General features: G+C 43.1%; 1 protein-coding gene across 3 annotated transcripts in view; it reads left to right on the forward strand.

Moving 5' to 3' along the window:
- The window catches only part of LOC116255966 (uncharacterized), an 80,399-nt gene that overhangs the window by 18,227 nt on the left and 35,866 nt on the right, over positions 1-26,306 (forward strand). For all 3 annotated transcript variants that reach the window (XR_007573511.1, XM_031632061.2, XM_031632060.2), the window contains exons 3-4: positions 11,135-11,230; positions 11,329-11,412. Coding sequence is in view for 2 of the 3 variants with exons in the window: in XM_031632061.2 (XP_031487921.1) it covers positions 11,135-11,230; positions 11,329-11,412 (180 nt within the window). In the remaining variant the exon portion in view is untranslated. The remainder of the gene's footprint in view (positions 1-11,134; positions 11,231-11,328; positions 11,413-26,306) is intronic.

Raw genomic sequence — 26,306 nt, forward strand, 5'->3', positions numbered from 1 at the left:
GTCATATTCTAGACTGAGCATAGATTACAAATGTTTTATATCATCTCTGTCTTTGGCTGTGATTCCCAGGACTGTTACAGAAGCTCAGAGTGATTCTAAATGGACTCATGCTATGCAAGAAGAGATGGAAGCTTTGAGTAGGAATCAGACATGGGAAGTGGTAGAGATCCCTGAAGCGGCCCATCTGGTTGGATCTAAGTGGGTCTACACCATCAAGTACAAACCAGATGGGAATGTTGAGAAGTGCAAAGCTCGCCTGGTGGCCAAGGGGTTTAGTCATCAATATGAGATCGACTACTTGGAAACGTTTGCTCCTGTCGCGAAGATGAAGACTGTTTGTCACACCCCGACACTCAAACATTTTTTTTTCTAACATCCAACATCGAGGTGTGACTACACAATAGTTCAGAAAGGAATGGGCCAAGCAATTCAAAACAATGGGGCAAGCCTTCCATTATATAGCATTTCAATTCAACTGTACATTTGACAAAAATGCCCCAAAATCACAACATCGACGCCTAATAAAAAACAAGGCATCAGTAAAACCAAAACCCGACGCGCCGACACTACAAAAAAAAAACAAAACCCAAAACCTCCCCAGTAGGACGTGAGTGTAGCCATCTGCTCAGCTTGCTGCCCGGGTCCACCAAAACCTGAAAAAAAGAAACAACTGAAGGCTTAGCCTTCGCAGTATGGCAACAAGCCAGGAAAAGTCCAAACCCTCTTAGGTCGGGGTCAGCACACAAGCAAACATCAGAACAATCTATCATTATGTCGTGTCAAGACACGACATGCAGAGACCACTCAATGGCTACAATAACATAATTTCAATCACATGCAAGGCATCCTCAACATGTCACTTGCATTCATAAGCACAACAGTCACATGCACAACAATCCTATACATTTCAATCACATAAATTTCAGTTTCATTACTATCAGTGAATTTACAGTTCCTGTGGGTGCAAACACAGGCACGTGCATACCGCGGGCGGCCCACAACCGAGAGACAACCCCCGTGGTGGCCCAGAACAGTATGGATCCATCTATCTGCTGCAGCGGTAGAGCATTCATCCATGGATGTGTGAATTCCAAGGAGAGATACTCAGCCTTCCCTAGGACACCCAGGTTGGGAAGGCGGGAGCCTACGCTCTAAGCACATCACACAACAGTACCCTGGGGCCTTGCACCGCCTGCACTCCGAACAGGCGAGACCAGTGGCGAAAGCGGGACAACTCCCATACACATAGTCACATCCCACTGGCCTCTCATCTCTTATTCTTTCATTCTTATACTTATACTTGCACAAACACAATTAACTGGCTAGCTCATGAGGTTGGTTCACTTCACGAGTGAACCCACACCTCCAATTGCCTCCACACGAGGGTTACACATAACCACAACAGTTTTGGCTAGCCGTCATAACAATATGGGTACAACTACCCACTGTGCAAACATTTGCATCATTGCCCGCGGCAATGGGTATTCAATAAACATAACATTCACATTCATCATCATAACAATCACATCTTTGAAAACTTAGCCAAACCACAGAGAGTAGTCTCAATCTGTGGTGGGCTCGTAGCTGTCCTATGCAGTTATCATTCTAGGATGCTTTCTAATGCACAATTAGGGTCGAGGAGACACTCGACTCGATACCTCGCCTCATCTGTCCTAAATAGTTATCAATTCTAGCATGCACATGCAAATGCGTAACATTATCAAAACAATTACTATAAGCCTTTCAAAACTGTTGATAGATTGTGGGTTTCGGGTCCGGATCCATACCCGACCCGCCTTGTAGCCCGTTTTGGGCTCTACTTAAGTCATGTAACCCTAATCCTTAAGTGTTAATGATAATCTTAAGAGAGAGAGAGTCTGGCTGCTAGTGGGCACCAACTCCTCCTCATTCGTGGTTTTTTCTCCCTCGTGTTGAGGGTTTTCCACGTTACATCGTGATCATTGCTTCTCTTCCTCTTCTTCTTGTTCGTATCTCTACATGGTATCAGAGCCGTGAAGTTCCGGCGTTTCTGGTTGTCTTTTGCCCGTGTTAGAGGAGAATCGCCCGGCACTGTTCATCGTCTCGCCCGTGCCCGACGCTCGTGCCCGAGCGTCGTCTGTCGTCCCGCCGCCGTCTCCGCCCAGCGCCGCCCTGATCAACGCCGATCAGGATTCCGCCGTCTCCGCCCAGCGACGCCCTGATTAGCGCAGCCGCTTCCGCCCAGCGTCGGCCTGCCCAGCGGCGTTCCCGTTCTGCCGCTTCCGCCCAGCGTCGGCCTGCCCAAACGACGACCTGTCCAGCGGCGGTCTTTTTCCGCCCAACGCCGTGTCCTTTTCCGGCGCCGTGCCGCTCTGCCTGGTCTGTTTCCGCCCAGCGCCGCGCCGACTGCCTGGTCTGTTCCCGCCCAGCGCCGCGCCGCTTTGCCTGGTTCCGTTTCCTGCTCTCTGTCCGTTTTTTGGTGTTGTATCGTGTGATTGCTTCTTGCTGCCCTTGCTGCCTACTGGTCTGTGATTATGGCAGCCTCTTCCTCGTCAACCGTCAACACCAATCCCACTGAAATAGGGGCTTTTAGAACGGAGAATGTTCCCATGCAGGTCATCACTCTTCGCCTCACCAAGGATAATTATTTCTCGTGGTCGCCTGCTATGACCATGGGGATTGCTGGCCGTGGTCGCATGGCCTATATTGATGGGAGCAACCCCGAACCAGCAAGAACAAGTGATGTGTGGCATACTTGGTTTCTTGAGGATAATCAAGTGAAAACTTGGATTGTCAATTCCGTTTCCGCCGATATTCAGCCCCTTATCCTTCGGAAGAAGACTGCTAGAGACATGTGGGTGGTCCTCGAGCAAATGTATGGCCAAAAGAAGACCGCAATTCGTACTTACCAAGTAATGAAGACAGTCTATGGCATTCGACAAGGGACCTCGTCTGTTGCAGAGTACTATGGGGCTTTGAAAGCCAAGTGGGAAGAGCTTGACTATCATTCTGATATTCCTTGGCATTGTCCCCATGATCAGGCGCTCTATGTTGCTCATGAATGGGAAAACAGGGTGTTCCTATTTTTAGCAGGTTTAAATGATGAGTTTGAAGGTGTTCGAAGTCAGATTTTGAATTCAGGGGAGGTGTCCAGTATTGAAGATGTATACTCCTGTGTTGAAGCGGAAGAACAGCGAAGGCTTGTTACAAAAGAAGGGAAGAGGGAACTTGTGCCCTATAACGAGAGATCTGCTCTCGTGAGTCGTGGTCCTGGCGGCCCATCTAGGTCTCTTCGCCGGTGCACTCACTGCAAGAAGACAGGTCACACTGTGGATTATTGCTGGGATCTTCATCCAGAAAAGAAGGGGAACAGAGGGAGATCTTTGACTGGGAGAACGCCCGTGTCTGAGGTGCAAGCCTCTAGTGGAGAAAAAGTCTCCATTTCTGCTGACCAGCTTCGTGAACTAAGGGCTTATTTGGGCAGGCTCGATGTCAACAAGACTGAGACCTCAGAGGGAACTACAGCTAATCATGCTCTTGCAGCTATTGGCAATCAAGGTAACTCTTCTGTGGGGGAATGGATTGTCGATAGTGGTGCTACTCATCACATGACAGGTAATCCAAAATTGTTTCATGAGTATAAGTTGTCCTCGGGAAGGGAACGTGTTTCTCTTGCAGATGGTTCCTCTACCTGTGTGGCAGGCGAAGGCACTCTGTCCTTGTTGGACAAATTTCATGTGCAGGGCGCTTTACATGTTCCCCAGTTTCCTTTAAATCTCTTATCAGTCAGTAGACTTACTAAAGAATTGAATTGTGAACTTATATTCTCTGCCGATCGTTGTGTTTTGCAGGACTTGGTGACAGGGAAGAGGATTGGGATTGGTTTAGCTTCTGATGGATTATATCGTCTTCCCATACGTGTGGCTACTGCTCTGTTGACAGCGATCCGCAAGACAGATAAGAGAAGAGAAGATTGTCTTCAGTCTTTTATGTACTGGCATGAACGTTTTGGGCATTTACCTTTTGGGATTTTGAAACATTTGTTTCCAGACTTGTGTTCCTCCTTTGATGTGTCTTCCATTTCTTGTGATGTTTGTCAGTTTGCCAAACATGTGAGGGCTTCGTACCCTCTTTCTTCTAGTTGTGCTAATGAAGCTTTTTCTCTGATTCACTCTGATGTATGGGGACCTTCGGGCATTCATACCCGTCAAGGTTTCCAGTATTTTATCACTTTCATTGATGATTTCTCTCGTGCTACATTTATATACTTGTTAAAAGACCGCAGCGAGGTTCCTCGAATCATCGAGACATTTATTCTTCTTGTGCATACCCAGTATGGTGCGAATGTTAAAACTTTCAGGTCCGATAATGCCCGTGAGTACATGTGTCGGCCTGTTGAGGAGTTTCTTAGACAACGGGGGATTGTTCACGAGACATCCTGTAGTTACACCCCCCCTCAAAATGGGGTAGCTGAAAGGAAAAATCGTCAACTTCTTAATGTCACAAGGGCTCTTTTGTTTCAGAGAAATCTTCCTAAACACTATTGGGGTGATGCAGTTCTTACTAGTGCCTATCTTATTAACCGCATGCCCAGTCGTGTTTTGAATGGTAGGACTCCCCACTCGTTGCTTCCTGGCAGTCGTCCACCATTTCCTCTTCCTCCTCGTGTTTTTGGTTGTGTATGTTTTATCCATGATCACAGTCCAAATGTCAAGAAACTTGATCCTAGGTCTATCAAAGGTGTCTTTGTTGGATACTCCCCTACGCAAAAAGGATACAAATGTATTGATCCTATTACTGGTCGAGCTTATGTTACGAGGGATGTTACCTTCTTGGAACATGCCTCTTACTTTGGTGCGAATCCTCTTCAAGGGGAGCAGTCTGTGGGCAGGGAAGAGTATTCTCAGAGACAGGAACTTCAGTTTATAGATTTTTTGGACTACAAGAAAACAGAATCACTTAATACTGTTGATGTGCCTGAGAAGGAGGAAAGGGGTGACAATAGCATTGAGAAGGAAGGCCCTCAGTTGTTTGGACAGTTCTACTCTAGACGAGGTACTCGGACAGAGGTGATGACTTGTGATGCTAGATCTACTTCCAATCCCAATGCCACTCCTTCCCTGGATGAACCAAGTCCTACCGAGGAGACCGTGGAGACCCATGATGAGGTTGAAAAGAAGAATGACGATCTTCCCATTGCCCTGAGAAAGGGTGTCAGGTCATGTACTCAACACCCCATTGGTAATTTTGTTTCTTATTCCAGACTTGGGAAAGATTACAAGTGTTTTGTTTCTACTCTTTCTTTGGCTGTGATTCCCAGGACTGTCGCTGAAGCTCAAAGTGACTCCAAGTGGGCCGATGCAATGAAAGAAGAAATAGATGCCCTAAGAAAAAACTTGACATGGGAAGTGGTGAAGATTCCTGAAGCCGCTCACCTAGTTGGATCCAAATGAGTGTATACCATCAAGTACAAACCAGATGGGAGTGTTGAAAGATATAAAGCTCGACTTGTGGCCAAGGGGTTTAGCCAGAAATATGGAATTGATTACTTGGAAACCTTTGCTCCTGTTGCGAAAATGAAGACTGTGAGGGTGGTTATATCCCTAGCTGTGATGAAGGAGTGGAAGATGTATCAACTGGATGTTAAGAATGCATTCCTCAATGGTGACCTCGAAGAAGAAGTATATATGCATATGCCTCCAGGATATGAAGAACCAGAAATGTGTTGTAAGCTGAAAAAGGCATTGTATGGCCTTAAGCAATCGCCCAGAGCGTGGTTTGAACGACTGAGAAGAGTGATGATACGTCATGGATACAAACAAGGAAATGGAGATCACACTCTGTTTGTGAAGAAGAAGGAGAGCAAGGTTACTCTCCTGCTCGTCTACGTAGATGACATGATTGTTACTGGAGATGATGAGGAGGAGATTATCAAGCTAAAAGGGTTACTGGCTACAGAATTCGACCTCAAAGATCTTGGAAAACTAAGGTATTTTCTTGGTATGGAGGTTGCTAGGTCTAGTACTGGTCTTGTACTAAACCAAAGGAAATATACATTAGACCTGCTGGAAGAAACTGGTAAATTGGGATGTAGACCTACTCCTACCCCTTTTGACACTGGGCACAAGTTGAGTCTCAGAGATGGAGAGCCTCTCTGTGAAGAAGACAAGGGAAGATATCAACGTTTGGTTGGGAAGCTAATTTATCTTACCCTCACGAGACCTGATATCACCTTTGCGGTGAATGTTTTGAGCCAATTCATGCATATGCCAACTGATGCACATCTGAAGGCTGTGGACAGAGTGCTATGCTACCTAAAGAAAAATCCTGGTAAGGGACTCCTGTATGTGAAACAAGAGACTGTGGAAATCGAGGGCTATTCTGATGCGGATTGGGCAGGTTGTGGTGATACCAGACGATCCACTACAGGGTACTGTGTCTACTTGGGAGGAAACCTTGTTGTATGGAGGAGCAAGAGACAGGATGTTTGCTCTAGATCCAGTGCAGAGGCAGAATATAGGGCAGTTGCTATGGGAGTGTCAGAGTTATTATGGTTGAAGATATTGTTGACTGACATTGGAATAGAGATTGAAGGACCTATGAAGATGTATTGTGATAACAAGTCTGCAATCAACTTAGCCAACAATCCTGTACTTCACGACAGAACAAAACATGTTGAAATTGATCGTCACTTCATTCGGGAAAGGATTGATGCGAAAGAGTTGATCTTACCTTACATGAAGTCTGAAGACCAAACTGCTGATGTTCTGACGAAAGCTCTTCCTTCAGCTTCATTTGAGAGGAATGTATCCAAGTTGGGCATGTTTGATATGTACGCCCAACTTGAGGGGGAGTGTTGATAGATTGTGGGTTTCGGGTCCGGATCCATACCCGACCCGCCTTGTAGCCCGTTTTGGGCTCTACTTAAGTCATGTAACCCTAATCCTTAAGTGTTAATGATAATCTTAAGAGAGAGAGAGTCTGGCTGCTAGTGGGCACCAACTCCTCCTCATTCGTGGTTTTTTCTCCCTCGTGTTGAGGGTTTTCCACGTTACATCGTGATCATTGCTTCTCTTCCTCTTCTTCTTGTTCGTATCTCTACAAAAACAATTCATATCATATATCAATTTATGTACATGCATACACACATTCATTCACGGAACACTCAATCAATTCACATCACAAATCCTAGGATCCCATGATCCTAGGAACACACATTCATTCACTTGCCCAGGCAGGGATTTGCCTAGAATGTCGCCATACCTGTGGCGCATTCACAAGAATCTTCAAAATGCCTCGAGCTTCGAATCCGGTAGCTCAAGGTCGACGGGACGTACCCGGTGTACCTGCAAACACAAACATAAGATAATATTCCTACTACATACCTCAACAATTCAAACAAAAACAAAACAAAATCATTGAGGCACGTGTCATCGCCTCAAGAGGGTGTTGACGGGTAGTGTTGACCCACAAGTTCTCCAATAGGTCACTTCCCAACTTCTAGCCGTGCCAATAGATGCCAAAACTCAAAGCCCTCAATCCGTCTATCACTAACGCCTTTCTCAAAACTCTCTTTTTCTTAAATCAAGGCGTCTACCCCAAAGATACATCCAACTTATGTACGTTATCCCTATTTAACTCCAAGATGCACCCGTTCACAAAAACGCGTGCTACAAGCTCACTAAAACGGTCCTAAATCTTCCCCACAACCTCACAAATTCTACCATGTTTCCCCTAATGCTTCGAAAATTAATCCATCAAGCTTAAATAATCATCAAATATATGAATCTTCGCTTTCCAACATAATTGCAAGCTTTCCCCCAAAAACGAAATCACTAACATGTGCTCCAAATAATCAATTCTAAGCTCTAGCATGCTCAAACAATAATTATACGCGTTCCCAAGAAAAATATATCATAAAATAGGTTCAATTTCGCCTTGCTCACCCCGATTGAAGGTCTAAACTGCTGTAATCCTCCCGGCAGCCACCTCACGCGTCCAAGTGGTCCCCAAACGGCTAAAATCCTCCAATGCCGCCACTACCAAGGCCTTCTCTAATTGCTATTACGAGGGGGAGGACAAATCCCCAAGCTGAAATCAGATCCAACAGTGATAGAATAGTGAAAATCAGTGAGAGAGAGTGCTTGATTGGAGAAAATAGAAAACAAACAGAAAATGGGGAGAGAGCGTGAAGCGTGGACAGAGAGGGAGGTCGAATAGAGGGAGAAAGAGAGAAAAACGGAGGGGGACTGATAGGGGAGAGGGTTCGGTCAAAAGGGGAAAAGAAGGCAGTGAGGGGAGAGGACGGGAGAGAAGAGAGAGACGGTGGAGAGTGAGGAGAGGGATTGTGTGGAGAAGAAGGCACGAGAGAAAAGAGGGAGACGGCCAGAGAGAGGCGTTGGGTGAAGAGGGGAGACGAGAGACAGTGGGAGAGGGAGGAGGGAAAAGAAAACGGGAAGAAGAAGAGAGAAGAAAGGAAGAAGCAGGGGACGACAGGGTTCACCTCAAGTGCCACCGTCGTCGCCGTCGTCTTCTTCCCTGAGTTCCGGTCGTGGGTAAGGAGGAGACGGTAAGAGGAAAACGAAGGAGAAGAGAAAGCGAGGGAGGAGAGACGGCGTCGGGCTCCCTCGCGTGGGGCTAGGGTCCGGGTCTGGACCTTGACCCGACCTGCTCTGCCCAAACGCCTCGCGTTACACTGTTAGAGTTATTATTTTTCTAGCAGTGTTGAAGGAGTGGAAGATGTGCCAACTTGACGTTAAGAATGTCTTTCTCAACGAAGATCTTGAAGAGAAAGTGTATATGAGTATGCCCCCAGGTTATGAGAAACCGGGAAAATGCTGTAAATTGAAGAAGGCTTTGTATGGGCTCAAACAGTCTCCCCGAGCATGGTTTGAACGTCTTAGACTGGTAATGAGAAAACATGAATACAAACAAGGAAACAGAGATTATACTCTGTTTGTGAAAAGGATGGAAAGTAAGGTTACTCTTTTGTTAGTCTATGTTGATGATATGATTGTTACAGGTGATGATTAAGATGAGATAACGAGACTAAAGAGTTTACTAGCTGCTGAATTTGATCTCAAAGACCTTGGCAAACTAAGATATTTTCTTGGTATTGAAATTGCTAGATCAGGCACGACCCTTGTGCTAAATCAAAAGAAGTATACTCTGGATTTACTAAAGGAGACAGGAAAATTAGGGTGTAGACCGACTTCTACTCCTCTGGATGCTGGACACAAACTCAGTATTAAAGATGGAGAACCTCTTTGTGAAGAAGCTAAGGGGAGATATCAACGTCTAGTTGGGAGATTGATCTACCTCACTTTGACTAGACCTGATATCATCTTCGCCGTTAATGTGATGAGTCAGTTCATGCACGCGCCTACAGATACTCACTTGAAGGCTGTCGACAAGATCATATGCTACTTGAAGAGGAATCCTGGCAAGGGACTTCTATATGTGAAACAAGGGCCTATTGAGATTGAAGGATATTTAGGCTGGGCAGGCTGTGTTGATACCAGAAGATCTACGTGAGGGTACTGTGTCTACTTGGGGGGAAATCTGGTTGTTTGGAGAACCAAGAAACAAGATGTGTGTTCCCGCTCAAGTGCAGAGGCTGAATATAGGGCGGTTGCTACTGGAGTGCCAGAATTACTATGGCTGAAGGTATTGCTGACTGATATTGGGATAGATATTGAGAGACCTATGAAGATGTACTGCGATAACAAGTCTGCGATCAGTCTAGCTAACAACCCTGTGTTACATGACAGAACAAAGCATGTCGAGATTGACCGTCATTTCATCCAGGAAAGGATTGATGCCAGAGAGTTGATTCTACCATATATGAAGTCAGAAGACCAAACTGCTGATGTTCTGACTAAAGCCTTACCTGTGACTCCATTTGAAAGAAATGTATCCAAGTTGGGCATGTTTGACATGTATGCCCAACTTGAGGGGGAGTGTTGACTTATGCGGTATTTGGGTCGTGTATCTGGTTCTGGATCTGGACCCAATCCAGTGTGTGGTTATGCCCTACTTAACCAGTGTAACCCTAATTTTCTAGGAATGAAAATCTGAAGAGAGAGAGTGTCTGGTTGCTAGTGGGCACCAGTCCTCCTCACCCGTGGTTTTTTCCCTCTCGTTGAGGGGTTTTCCACGTTACATCGTGTTCTTCTCTCCGTTTCGTTTCTATAGATACCCAGAAAAACCTTGCTGCTAAAAACCCAGTAGTGATATTTGTGACAGTGGTTCTAGTAAAATTGGTGAACATATAGATGAACATGCCTACTAACATGATTTACCTAATGAATTTGGTCTAATTAACACCATACAAAAATAAATGTGCAAAAAAATATACTGTCTGCATAATGGTGGCACGCTATCTTGTTGAGGGCATGACTGACAAGCAACATTTTGTTTGAGCCTTTCGGGGTGTCCGTCCTTTTTTGCCTTATTCTGGTCAGGTTAGGCCAAGGATGGCATTAGTAGGTTGTCCTTTTATTGCAGCTTTTCATCAATAGATGGAAGGGTTTGTGGTGAGGTCAATCTTTCCTTCTAATTGCAAATTGAGATATGTAAATGATGAAGGCCAGATCTTGCTGGCTCTTGTTCACAGTTGAGTCCTGTTACATTTGCCTAAAGCTCTTGCCAACCTTAAAGAGAGGTTTGCTGTATTGGGGTGATGATTATGAAAGAAGTAACCGTCATAACCACTGATGGTTTCCCCTTTTCACAATAAAATGAATATGATACACATGCTATTTTTTTTTCTTTAATGAGATTGAAAAAAATGGTTCATACATACATTTTTGATAATCTCATTTTTGCGCAGGTACCAACTTGTAAAACCATACTGTTTTCCATATTTTTCCATCTGTGCATAGGATTGTTGTCTCTTTTTCTTGAATAGTGCATCGACCTTTTTTCTTCATGAGTTGTGTCAGATTGATTTATTTAGTTTGACATTAACAGCTGTAAAAAAGTGGATCTTTAGTTTAAAAGTGTTGGTTGATAATGAAAGGGAAAGTAGCACAAAATGAAGTCTCATACTTTCAGTAACACTTGAGAAAAAAGAACTTGAATAACAATCGTATGTAGGTGCTTTTGGTCCTGCCTGGTGGTCTGATCCAATTTCTGTTTGGTTTACTTGGATCAGGTATTTCATTTGGTGATTGAAGCATTAAAACACGACTGTTCTGGGGTCCGTACTGCCGCTTCTAATTGTATTAGAAGTGTTTCGCGCTCTGTTAAGGTTTGATCCTCAAAGCATTAAATGGCAGAGTGTGTGTGTGTGTTTGTGTGCAAGATATTTATTGCAATTTTCTGATGGCGTTGCAAAAATTTGTGTAGCATTTGAGTGCAGGCTGTTTTACCAATGAAACAACCATTACAAACCTGATCCAACTATTGAATGACACAAGTACAGCAGTACAGGTTTGTTAATTGCTCTACCATTTTGTTCTCCTACTTTTTCTGGGTATAGTTTTTTGACACATCTAACTATTTCTTTTGATAGCTTCCTGAATTTTCCCTTTCCAGTAGCTATTCGTCGTCTTGTGCCTTTTTTAAGCTAGTAGCTTTTTGCATTGCTGATTTAGTAGCAAGAATTGCCTGCTTTACTAAGACTTGTGTAAGCAATGAAAAGATAAGGCTAAGTAATTAGGCTTCTTCTTCCTCATAGTTACATTGCATGTCACACCCCGACCTTTTAACCCTCAAACTATTTTTTTTTTTTTTTCTAAACATAAAGCATCGAGGTGTGACTACCCGACAATTCAAATTGACGATGAGCCAACCAATACAAAACAATGGGGCGAACTTTCATTGATATAACCATTTTGTTTCCTACAAATTCACATCTATGTGCATGACCAAAAAGCCCCAAAATCAATAACATTGATGCCTAACAAAAAAAAAAGACATCAATAAACCCAAAACATGACGCGTCGGCACTACAAACGACAATCCCAAAACCACCCCAGTAGGACGTGAGTGAAGCCATCCGCTCAACCTGTTGCCCCGAGTCTGCCAAAACCTGAAAAAGAAAACAACTGAAGGCTCAGCCTTCGCAGTATGGCAACAAGCCAGGAAAATGCCAAACTCTCTCAAGTAAGGCTCAAATAAAGGGACAAATATCAACCCATCTATCGTCATGTCGCGTCTGAGTGCGACACGTAAAAGCCACTTGATGGCCACACTAACACAACATCAGTCACATGCGAAGCATGCTTAAACATAACACTTGCATTCATATCAATCACATATACGTCAGTCACATGCATTCTGTCAAACACATTGCATTTTCATTAACTTTAGTGCATTAACAGTTCCTGTGGGTGCAACACAGGCACGTGCACACCACGGGCGGCCTACAGCCGAGAGACAACCCCCGTGGTGGCCCATAACAGTATGGATCCATTTCACCCGCTGCAGCGGTAGAGCACTCATCCCTGGATGTGTGAAGTCCAAGGTGAGATACTCAGCCTTCCCTAGGACACCCAGGTTGGGAAGGCAGGAGCCCAACGCTCCAAGCACAACACACAACAGAACCCTGGGGCCTTGCACCGCCTGCGCTTTGACAGGCGAGAGCAGTGGCAATCAAGGGGGACGTCTCCCAAACACATAGCCACATCCCACTGGCCTCTCATCTCTTAGTTATTCATTCTTATCATTACAGTTACACATTCACAAGATGACTGGCTAGCACACGAGGTTAGTACACTTCCCGAGTGCACCCACACCTCCGATTACCTCCACATGAGGTCTATACATACAGTAACAGTCATTGCTAGCCGTCATACCATACAGGTACAACTACCCTCCAAAACATCCATTTGCATCATTGCCCATGGCAATGCATATGCAACAACATACACATTCATATCAATCATCACATCAATCCTCACATCAATCATGTCAATCACCTCTTTGAAAAACATAGCCAATCCATAGAGAGTAGTCTCGATCTGCGGTTGGCTCGTAGCTGTCCTATGCAGTTATCATTCTATGATGCTTTCTAATGCATAATTGGGGTCGAGGAGACACTCGACTCGATACCCCGCCTCATCTGTCCTAAACAGATATCAATTCTAGCATGCACATGCCAATGCGTAACATTTTTAAAACGAATGACTAATAATCTTTCTAACCCATTCATATCATGTAAGCAACATACGCATACTCAATCACAAAACAGTCAATCAATTAACATCACAATCCTAGGATCCCTTGATCCTAGGAGCACCCAATCACACAATTGACCCAGGCAGGAATTTGCCTGGAAAGTTGCCATACCTGTGGCGCGCTCACCAAATTCTTCAAAATGCCTCAAGCTTCGAACTCAAGGTCGACGGGATGAGCCCGGTGCACCTGCAAACATAAACAAGAATAAGGTTTCTACTAGATACCTACACCAATCAAACAGAAACGAACAGATACAAAAATAAAATCCTTGAGGCACGTGTCATCGCCTCAAGAGGGTATCGACAGGTAGTGTCGACCAACAAGCTCTCCAATGGGCCTCCTCCTTTACGTCTTGACGTTGCCTCGAATTATCAAAGCCTTCAACCATCAATCAAACCATCACTAATTCCTTCCTCAATAACGTTCTTTAAGTAAGACATCAACCTCAAGTCACATCCCAATACGCATATATCCCTAATTAACTTCATGATACACCCGTTCACCGAAGTCTGCGCTACACTCCCTAAGACGGTTCTAAAATCTTCCCCACAACCTCACAATCTCTACCATGCTTCCCTAAAGCTTCGAAAATTAATCCATCATGCTTAAACGATCATTAAATACATGAATCATCACTTTCCAACGCAAATCCTAAGTTTCCCCCAAAAACAAAATTACTAACATGCGTCCCAAAAATCATCAATTCTAGGCTCTAGCATGCTCGAACCATAATTATACATGCTATAGAAGGTAAATAATCATCATTTTGAGCTTGATTAGGTATTGCTCACCCCAAAACAAGCGTCCAACTGCTACAACCCTTCTAGCAACCACTTCACACGTCCGATCAAGTGCCAATGCTCGAGATTGCTTGCTGACGCTGCTCACTACACGCCCTACTAGCTGGTGAGAGGGGAAAAACGTCCCTAAACCACAATCCAACCCCAAAACGCCATGGAAAGAGTCAACACACGTCCAAAAGGTTCAACACAAAATCTGTTGCTAACCCACAGTAGTAGTGGGAGAAAAAAAACTGAAACGAACCAGAGAAAAGGGACGCTGACAGAGAGGAGAGACAGAGAGAGGAGGGGTTCGGTCAAGGGGGAAAACGGCCGTGGGGGTGAGAAAGAGAGGAAAAAGCAGGTGGGGGAGTGCGAGTGAGTGAGAAGAGGGTCGAGCGGTAGGAAACCAGCGGAAAAAGGGGAAAGAGAGTGGCGAGAGAGAAGAAGAAGGGACGTGCGGCAGAGAAGGAAAAATCGCACGAGAGAGAGAGAGAGAGAGTTTACCAAGTCGCCGCCGCCGCCGCTGCCACCTCCGTCGCCGTCGCCGTTCCAGCCACCACCACCCGACCGCCACTCTCCTCCCTCTGCGCTGTCACGGGAGACCACCAGGAGACGACGAAGAAGGAAGGGAAAGGCGAGGGAGAAGGGCCTCGCGTCGGGCCCTTACGCGAGTGGGGGTCGGGTCCGGGTCTGGACCCTAACTCGACCCGACCCGCCGAACCAACGAGCGTTGCATTGCAGAATTTATTTGCCAGATTTGTTGGAATAACAAATATATTTACTTGAACATTGTTCTTGATGTTTGAAAGGCTTACAAGGCTATGCTAGAATCTCTTTTGATAATGAATTGGTGTGGAGTTGTCTATTAATAGCTGAGTAAATCATATGATCAATTTATGTAATAAAAGTTGCAAGTAGATAGGCCTCCTAAAAATACTAGTTGGAACAAGTTGATCTCCATTCTCCAACTAGGAAATAAATAAAAAGATTAAAATACAACAATTAAGTTGCCAAAAATTGATAATAGCTCTCTAACCATCACTGTGATTCAAGTAAAACACATCATCGTATTCTACAAAATTAAAATTATTTAGTAGAACTAAAGTCACTAGTCTAATAGAAAAACAGGAAATAAAAATATTCAGCATTTACATTTTACATGATCAGGAAAATTATCAAACAAGTAACCAACATAGATCCTGCATGGGGATATTCAAAGAAATAGTGCAGACAGTGAACAGGGAAAATTAATGCATGAACAATGGAAGTGCTGAACAGAGAAACTTGCTTTGGAGATGGGACGTGAAGAAACATTATGGACAGAAGACATAAACAGAGTCGTAGGATACATACATACATAAATGTGTGTGTGTGTGCAATGCATATACATACATATGAATTACATAAGCACACATATACATGTGAATGTAGTCAGGCTGGGTAGTGAACCAGAAAAGAATGTCGTACTGGAAAGAAAGAATATCAGGAATTATACAAATAATACACATGTGCATGGTCAGGCTGAACGGTGATCAGGAATGGAAGCTAACCATTAAAAAAAAATGAAAACTGCACTAAATGAAAACAATAAATATTATAGAAAATAATGCTGACAAGGCTATATCCTGCATGGTGATGTCCCTCAAATCACAGAAACTTTACTGTTGAGCATTAAAGAAAGCCCATAAAATCAAAATCTTGGCTCACCAGGGGAAAAAATAAGAAACAAAATGTAAAAGTAAAATAAAACACTTGAAATAAAAAAAATACAGGTTGGACAGTGATTGAAATTAAAAAAATTACAAAGTGAAAGGCTCGGGATGAAAGGGAGAAAGGGAAGAAGATAATATACCTTATACTAGTTTCTCTTGTAATCATCGGACATCTGTGGGAGGAGGGCATCCACAACTGAGAGAGGGAGGGAGGAGGGGCATCCACAACTGTGAGGGAGAGAGAGGATCACGTTAAGGGGGCAACTGAAAGTCAGAGAAGGGTCTCTTCTAAACCTAGGTCCTTCCCTGACAAAGCTACATTAAAAGAAGAAAATGACATTTGATTTGTTTGTCATTGACAGCCACCGACTAGGCTGAGTAGCTGCTGGCTACTCAGCCTTCTGGGGGCAAACTTGATTAGTGACCTTACACTGGTAAGGGTGACCAATGAAGCAGCAACTAGGCCAACTAATTATCTGACTATTCCTTATTTTGAATCTTTGATAACAAAGAGACCTAGTAATTGTTAGACCCGACGATAGCATTCGGGTCTTGTTTGGGTTGGATCAGTAGGTTAGGATAATAATAACCCAACCGTTAGGATGTTAGTATAAATGCTTTGAGGGCATTAGCCCTAAACATGATTAATACACTTCCCTGATTTTACACATAGGCTGGGCTTGTGAGTTTAGAGTGCGTGAGTATTCTGTTAGCAGGGTGCTAACAAGGTATCGGAGCTTCAACGATGGCTAAGAAAATCACGGCTAAAGATGCCATGGCAGCAGTGTACACACAGCGTGAGAGAATGAAGGAAGCGTTCAGGGGTGTCGACCATTGCTTCCAGGGCGTCGACTTTCGGTTGGACGGATTGGAGGGGGGATTGAACGCCGTGTTCGTTGAGCAGCAAAACACTAACACCATGCTGAGGGAATTACTACAATCAGGGAGTCCCACTCGTCATTCTGAGTGCACCGAGGCAGACGACAGAGGAGGCATGTATACCGGCGGCTAGATGCGGTTCCCAGGAGCTTCCCCCTGGAAACCGGTGAAGATGGAGTTTCCCCACTTCGCAGGGGAAGATCCAGTGAGTTGGGTCTTTCGCTCTGAACAATACTTTGATTGTCAAGCGATCGCTGGCGATCAGAGGGTCAATCATGCGGCTATGCATTTCGAGGGTCCAGCCATTCTCTGGTACCGATGGCCGGTAGCACAGCAGGGGTTGGTGGTGGTGGAGGCCATTACAGCTTGCTTTGGCCCCTCATCCTACCTTGATTACAATATGGAGCTGTCTAAAATCAGGCAAACTGGTGGATTACCAGGAGAATTTTGAAAGCCTCAACAACATGGTGAGAGGCTGGCCTTTTGAACCGCTGGTTGGAGCATTTGTTGGAGGTCTGCGAGATGAAATTCACATAGAGGTTCAGGCTGAATGCTTTGACATATCAGGCACCGTGGAGGAGAAGCACAATTGGCTGAGTTTTACTAGACGAGGATGGAGTGAGAGCCATGGCATCTGGAAGGGCGTAATCAAGGCAGAAGCGTCAACCCCCTACAAGGATTAACGCCAAGTCTTTAGGAGCAGGCGCGACACCAACGACTCCACGACAGTTTGTTAGGCAGTTGATGCCTAACCAAATTAAAGAAAAAGAGCTGCAAAGGGATTTGTTTCCACAGCAACACACCTTGGATGCCTGGTCATGCTTGCTGCAGATTTTATATGTATCTTATCAAAGAGGAGGCTGACAAGGAAGACGACTGTGAAATGCATTTTGAATCAGGAAACGATGCGCAGGAAACAAGGGAGGGGAGGAACACAGAACTCTGGAGATATCCTTACATGCACTTTCAGGGAATGAGGTGCCGCAGCTGATGTGTGTCCAAGGGAAGCTGCGAGGGAGAATCGAGGGAGACTTGTGAGCATATTAGTAGATATAGGTTCCACACACAACTTCATTTCATTGAAAACCGTACGGTTGTTGAGCTGTGAGGTGGAGTCTCAACTTGTTTTTGACATTGTCGTTGGGGATGGAAGCACTTTAAAAAGTTGCGGAAGGTGTAAGGAGGAAACACTGGAAATACAGGGGCGTAAGTTCCCTATAGAGCTCTATACATTGGCTATGGCAGGCGCTGACCTAGTCTTGGGGATTCATTGGTTGTGCAGTTTAGGGGAGGTGGTTTGGGATTTTGTGGGAATGAAGATGCATTTCTGTAGGGAGGGCCTGTCACACCCGACCTTTTAACCCACAAACCCTTTTTTTTTTCTAAACATAAAGCATCGAGGTGTGACTACCCAACAATTCAAAAAGACGATGAGCCAAGCAATTCAAAACAATGGGGCGAACCTTCATTTATATAACCATTTTGTTTCATACAAAGTCACATCTATGTGCATGACTAAAATGCCCCAAAATTATAACGTTGATGCCTAACAAAAGGAGGACATCGATAAAACCAAAACATGACGCGCCGGCACTACAAACGACAATCCCAAAACCTCCCCAGTAGGACGTGAGTGAAGCCATCTGCTCAACCTGTTGCCCCGGGTCCGCCAAAACCTGAAAAAGAAAACAACTGAAGGGTCAGCCTTCGCAGTATGGCAACAAGCCAGGAAAATGCCAAACCCTCTCAAGTAAGGCTCAAATAAAAGAACAAATATCAACCCATCTATCGTCATGTCGTGTTAGAGTACGACATGGCCACACTAACACAACATCAGTCACATGCGAAGCATGCTTAAACATAACACTTGCATTCATATCAATCACATATACGTCAGTCACATGCATTCTATCAAACACATTACATTTTCATTAATTTTAGTGCATTAACAGTTCCTGTGGGTGCAACACAGGCACGTGCACACCGCGGGCGGCCTACAGCCGAGAGACAATCCCCGTGGTGGCCCATAACAGTATGGATCCATTTCACCCGCTGCAGCGGTAGAGCACTCATCCCTGGATGTGTGAAGTCCAAGGTGAGATACTCAGCCTTCCCTACGACACCCAGGTTGGAAAGGCAGGATCCCAACGCTCCAAGCACAACACACAACAGAACCCTGGGGCCTTGCACTGCCTGCGCTCTGACAGGCGAGACCAGTGGCGAGAACGGGACGTCTCCCAAACACACAGCTACATCCCACTGGCCTCTCATCTCTTAATCATTCATTATTATCATTAGAATAATGCATTCACAAACTGACTGGCTAGCTCATGAGGTTGGTACACTCCACGAGTGCATTCACACCTCCAGTTGCCTCCACACGAGGTCTACACATAACACTAACAGTCATAGCTAGTCGTCAAACAATATAGGTACAATTACCCTCTATTTCATCCATTTGCATCGTTGCCCATGGCAATGCATATGCAACAACATACACATTCATATCAATCCTCACATCAATCACGTCAATCCCTCTTTGAAAAACATAGCCAATTCACAGAGAGTAGTCTCGATCTGCGGTTGGCTCATAGCTGTCCTATGCAGTTATCATTCTATGATGCTTTCTAATGCACAATTGGGGTCGAGGAGACACTCGACTCGATACCCCGCCTTATCTGTCCTAAACAGATATCAATTCTAGCATGCACATGCCAATGCGTAACATTTTCAAAACAAAAGACTAATAATCTTTCTAACCCATTCATATCGTATAAGCAACATACATATACTCATTCACAAAGCAGTCAATCAATTTAACATCACAATCCTAGGATCCCTTGATCCTAGGAGCACACAATCACACATTTGCCCCAGGCAGGGATTTGCTTGGAATGTCGCCATACCTGTGGCGCGCTCACCAAATTCTTCAAAATGCCTCAAGCTTCGAACTCAAGGTCGACGGGATGTGCCCGGTGCACCTGCAAACATAAACAAGAATAAGGTTTCTACTAGATACCTACACCATTCAAACAGATACAAAAATAAAATCATTGAGGCACGTGTCGTCGCCTCAAGAGGGTGTCGACGGGATGTGTCGACCAACAAGCTCTCCAATAGGCCTCCTCCTTTGCGCCTTGACGTTGCCTCGAAATATCAAAACCCTCAACCATCAATCAATCCATCACTAATTCCTTCCTCAATAACGTTCTTTAATTAAGACATCAACCCCAAAGTCACATCCAAATACGTATATTTTCCCTAATTAACTTCATGATACACCCGTTCAAGGAAGTCTGCGCTACACTCCCTAAGACGGTTCTAAATCTTCCCCACAACCTCACAATCTCTATCATGCTTCCCTAAAGCTTCGAAAATTAATCCATCATGCTTAAACGATCATTAAATACATGAATCATTACTTTCCAATGCAAATCCTAAGTTTCTCCCAAAAACAAAATCACTAACATGCGTCCCAAAATCATCAATTCTAAGCTCTAGCATGCTCGAACAATAATTATACATGCTTTAGAAGATAATATTCATTACTTTGAGCGTGATTAGGTATCGCTCACCCCAAAACAAGCGTCCAAACTGCTACAACCCTTCTAGCAACCACTTAACACGTCCGATCAAGTGCCAGTGCTCGAGATTGCTTGCTGCCGCTGCTCACTACACGCCCTACTAGCTGGTGAGAGGGGAAAAACGTCCCTAAACCGCAATCCAACCCCAAAATGCCATGGAAAGAGTCAACACACGTCCAATAAAGTTCAACACAAAATTTGTTGCTAGGAGAGACCCACGGTAGTAGTGGGAAAAGCTGAAACGAACAAGAGAAAAGGGACGCTGACAGAGAGGAGAGACAGAGAGAGGAGGGGTTCGGTCAAGGGGGAAAACGGCAGTGGGGTGAGAAAAGAGAGAAAGAGCAGGTGGGGGAGTGCGGGTGAGTGAGAAGAGGGTCGAGCGGTAGAGAACCAGCGGAAAGAGGGGAAAGAAAGTGGCGAGAGAGAAGAAGAGGGGACGTGCGGCAGAGAAAAAAGAAACAAAAGGGCATGAGTGGCAGAGAAGGGAAAATCGCACGAGAGAGAGAGGGTTTACCAAGCCGCACGAGAGAGAGAGGGTTTTGCGTGGATTATCATGCCCTCAATGCCCTAACGGTAAAGGATTGATATCCAATACCTTTAACTGACGATTTATTGGATGAACTGCATGATGCCTCCTTCCTGAAGATGGCATTTCAGACCTATGACGGTCACTACGAATTCATAGTGATGCCATTTGGCCTCACCAATGCCCCTGCAACCTTTCAGTCCATACTGAATGATTTGTTCAGACCATTACTGCGCCGCTCCGTCCTAGTTTTCTTTGATGACATATTAGTATACAGCCACAGGGAAGAGGAACACTTGAAACATCTGCGGAAGGTGCTGGAACTATTGCAGCAGCATCAGTTCAGGGCTAAACTGTTGAAATGTCAGTTTGGGACAACAAACATAGCCTATTTAGGTCATGTAATCGGAGGAGGACAGGTCAGAATGGAAAATGACAAGGTTTTGGCAGTAAAAGAATGGGGAACGGCAAGCTCGGTGAGGGAACTCAGGGCATTTCTTGGACTGGTGGATTACTACCTCAAATTCGTTGAGGATTATGGACTTCTAGCTGCACCGTTAACTTTCCTAACCAAAAAAGGGCACTTCTGTTGGAGCGCAGCAGCAGAGCAGCCCTTTACAGCCTTGAAAGAGGCAGTCATGACAGCTCCTGTTCTTCGGCTCTCCTTTGTCTTGGGGTCCGATGCTTCAAACACAGGGGTGGGCGCCGTACTCAGTCAAGAATACCACCTGATTGCCTATTACAGCGAGGCAATGGGTGTCTCCTTCAGCGCAAAATCCACATACGAGCATGAATTAATCGCTTAGTTCTTGCTGTTACAAGGTAGAAACACTATCTACTTGGGTGCCGATTCATTGTACTCACAGACCATGACAGCTTAAAGTTCTGCCTAAAACAGGAAAATCTCACACCAACCTTGCAGAAATGGATTGTAAAACTTTTAGGCTTTGAATTCGAAGTGTAGTTTCGTAAGGGGAAGGAAAATGCAGCGGCAGATGCACTTTCTAGGTTGGGAGAGAAAGATCAGATCAGCCTCTTTGCATTGTCCAGCGTACAAGTCGCTTTATGGGAGCAAATCAGGTTGGCCCACCAGTCGACAGCATCGGTTCAGCTGATTAGAGATCGCTTACAGCAGAATGGAAACAGGACTTACAGCTACCAATGGAAGGACCCATATCTCTATTACCATGGGGGCTTATACATTCTGCCGGAGAGTGATCTAACTGACTCAGCTGATGACACATTACCATAGATCCAATTTGGTATGGCACAACTGCGCTGAAGGGACCTATAAGCAAATGCGAGCTAGTTTTTACGGGCCTGGAATGAAACGGGCAATCAGGGAATTCGTCAAGAACTGTGATGCTTGCCAACGAAACAAATACGAAACTACTAAGCCCGCTGGTCTTTTCCAGCCCCTGCCAATTCTCTAAAGAATATGGGAGAATATATCCTTGGACTTGGAAATTCCCATGATTCCATGTGGATGCAAATGAATTCAGATTCTCAAAATGTAATTTTTTACATTAATGGACACCACGTTGACCCTTTTGGTGGGTTTAGGACTCTGTTCTGGAAGATATATGCAAGTATCCCTTATGCTTTTTCGTGATATTGATTACCAATTTGATTCTTGTGGAATGACAATGGTATTGCAAACCAGTTACGTTCATTAAAAGCTGCGGACTGAATCTATTATGGGTTGCGCTACTGTATAATCATGCAAGGACACACTCATTATGGTGAGGATCTTTTGTTGCAACTTCTGTCCTCACAGGGTTGACCAACAGAGCCATGAAAAACTAACCTAACCTTTTGGTATATTAAAGCAATTTGATTGAAAAACGCAAGGAAATACGAGCAGGTTTTGTTGGATATGAATGTGAAGAATGCAGAGGTAGATGCAATTCTGGCAAATTTTTAGGATAACAGTAACTTAGTATTAACTGGCCGTGGTGGCTGATATATTGATTCAAAAAGTCTGACCTTGTTTTGAATCTGAGTTGTATGCTTACATTTTCAAATGCTATAAATGGCATTCATGTTTATTTAACATTGTAAATGTTGCTATTTGAATTGAAGAATGTGATATACAAGATGATCTTGTTATGAAGATTAAATGATGTACGGGAACATCTATTTAAAAGATAAAACCTTTACCTACGTGGATGTGTGCCGATGTGGTCGTTGTTGCAGGTGTGAAGCAAGGTTACTAGTCTCTCTCTCTCCCTCTCTCTCTCTCTCTCTCTATATATATATATATATATATATATATATATATATATATATATATATAGCATTGTCACAAAAAACGTGTACGGGTATTATACGGCGAGGAAAAAGATGGGTATAATACCCGTACACGTTTTTTGTGACAATAAATAATCCTGATAATTATATAAAAAGAAAGTAAATGAGAAATTAAAAAAACATTGAAAAATGCCTAGATAAACAACAAATTAAAATTAGATAATGAAAACTAATAGTCTGACAAATACATAACTAACAAAAGTTTATTGCCTTCATGGCTTTACAACACAAATGAAGTCATTTTCACTTGGAAAGTGAAAAAAAACATGTCCTAGTCATCTTCCCAAGAAGTGGAGTCATCTTCTTCATTTCTTGTACGCCTTCAACTTGAAGTTCTTGTCTTTCACTTTCAGCAATATTTTCCTCTTCTGAATCTGAGGACAAGATCGCTGTCTCAGTATTTAATTTTCTTTTTCAACAAATGGGTTCACATGTTCAATGTAAATAGGATTCGCATTGGTCTTCTTCAATTCTGGAGCCATGCTTTGCAAACGCATATTCATTCTAACGAAGACCAAATTTGTTAATCTTGATGGTGCAAGTTTGTTTATTTTCTTGTGTAAGCTGCATCAAATGCACTCCAATTTCTTTCACAGGCTGATGCGCTGCATGGTTGACTTAAAATTTTGATTGGTACACTTTGAAGCACAAGAACAGAAGAACCGAACATCTCCCACCAAATCCCTAATATAATTAGAAAATAAAACAAAATTTAAAAGAAGAAGTGCATAACCAATAATGAATGTTGATTGCATAATAGAAAAACTAGTAAAATGAGACACTTACGTGGATGTGCAGTATGAATAACTCTCATGGCTAATCCCTTGCAAAACAATGTAGGATCTTTATTATGATATTTGACCAACTCATTAGCTATTTCAGAATAGTTTTCAAGAGGAACAAGTTTTTTTGTCACTATGTCCAAACCCTCGCGAACTTCTTCATCCATTTTGACCATTTTATTCCAAAATAAAAGGATTTTAAAAAGCAGCTGCAGCATGTATTGGATTGTGCAAGTTACGAGTCCATCTCCTATCAATGATTTTCCAATATGGCATATATGTTTCCTTGTTGTCCTTACTTGCAGTCTTTATAGCTTCTTTAGCTCTATCAAGTGCCTCATACAAATATCGCATAGTGGCTCCTTCTCCATCTACCATTTTCAATACTTTCACTAATGGTTCAAAAAACATGATTATTTCTTTTTCCATATTCCAAAAATCTTCATTTTGAATAAGATATGTAATATCTCTTGCATGATCTTTTTCCACTTCTTCTACAAGTCTCCAATCATTGGAGGCAACCATGAACCTCAAATTTTCTTCTTGTTTTAAAATATAATGTAAACAAATGAAATGAGAAGCAAATCTTGTTGCACCCGGCCTTTTCAACTCATTTACCTTTGTGTAAGTTCTCATTATATCTAAAACTTACTGCTTATTGTATATGAATTTGACAATTTGTCTAGCTTTTGTCATGATAGATGCTACATTTTCCAAAGTATCAATATCTTCAAGCATTAAATCAATGCAATGAGCAGCACATGATTAGTAAAAATATTTGGATACATTTCTTCAAGGATAAGTTTTGCCTTTTTGTAATTGCTTCCATTGTCTGTCACAATCTGTATAACATTTTTTGGTCATATTTCTTCAATAGCTGAAGATAAAAATTCAGTTATGAGGTCTACATTTTTAGGAACCTTTTCTACATGTGTTGCTTTCAAAAATATCGTACTTGTTGGACAACTTACCAACAAATTTATGTATGATCTGCTTCTAATTGTATCTTTCCAAATATCTGACATAATAGTACATCCATGGTGTGCCCATTTAGATTTCGTTTCTTCAATATATGCTTCAACCTCTTTCTTTGCATCATCTAGTAGTTTTTCTCGTTGCTTCACTACTTGGTGAGAAGTATCCTGGGCCATGATATGAAACAACAACAACAAAATTCTTGAAATCATTCGATCGAAGTAAGTTAAATGGCAGATTGTTCATAGCCATAGCTTTAAAGAGGAGCCTATCAATATTGTCCTTTTCTTGTTTTTTGAACATGTTTGAAATCGTCTGATGTTGTCCTCCTTCTTTTGTCAATGAGTTTTGTTACACGATGGAGGAAGGAAGGAAAGAGAGAGAGAGAGAGAGAGAGAGACGGGAAAAAGAGATTCTACTTCATATCGTGCCCTAATCTCTACTTAAAGAGAGATTAGGGCACGGCTGTGGCTGTTACATAAGTAAAACATCTAAAATTGTAAAATGACAAAAGGGGACTCTAATTTTTAAATAATCATAAAACTACCATACTTAAAAATAAACTTTCTAATTTCAACACTCCCCCTCAAGCTGGAGCATAGATATCACAACATCTAGAGAAAACACCAATTGGAAGAACCTTAGTAAACATATCTGCTGCCTGATCTTCAGAAGCTACATGAACCGTAGACACCACACCTTCTTTTATAAGATCCCGAACATAATGACAATCCACCTCAATGTGCTTAGTTCTTTCATGAAATACTGGATTGTTTGCAATATAAGTGGTAGCCTTGTTATCACAGTACATTTTCATAGGAAGATGAACATGAATACTCATATTTGTTAGCATAGATTTAACCCACGTCATCCCAGTCGTTGTTTGAGCAATTGCTCTATATTCAAATTCTGCACTTGATCTAGAGACTACATTTTGTTTCTTGCTTCTCCATGATATGAGATTGCCCCCAACAAAGATACAGAAGCCAGTTGTGGATTTTCTATCATCAACAGATCCTGCATAGTCAGCGTCACTGTAAGCAACCACTTCTAGAGATTCACCTTTCTTAAAGAAGAGGCCTCTACCTGGGGATAACTTTAGGTATTTCAACACCATCAACGCAGCATCCCAGTGGACTTTTCTAGGCTTTTCCATAAACTGACTTAATTTCCCAACAACAAAGCTATTGTTTGGTCTTGTTATAGTAACATAAAGAAGTTTTCCAATGAGAGACCTGTAAGATCGTGAATCTACTAGTTCTGATTGATTATCATGAAGATGAATACGTGGATTCATAGGGAGATTGGCTGGCTTGTTCCATAAAACTTTTGTTGCCAATGAATTTTATTGTAATGATAAAAAGAATAAAACAGGTGAAACATGCATTAACACTTATGGTGACTGACAATGATTGAGAGTTTTATCGGAATGATGACATTGTGAAGGCTCAAGAAATTAAAAAATGCATTTTAGATGATGAATGGTGGGATAAAGTGACATATTTTTTGCAGTTTAGAGAAGTAGATAAAGAAGGACCCATGCTTCATAAAGTTTATGATATATGGGATAACATGATTGAAAAAATTCAAAGCGT

The sequence above is a fragment of the Nymphaea colorata genome, chromosome 6 (genome assembly GCF_008831285.2).
Source record: "Nymphaea colorata isolate Beijing-Zhang1983 chromosome 6, ASM883128v2, whole genome shotgun sequence".
In the NCBI taxonomy this organism is placed as follows: Eukaryota; Viridiplantae; Streptophyta; class Magnoliopsida; order Nymphaeales; family Nymphaeaceae; genus Nymphaea; species Nymphaea colorata.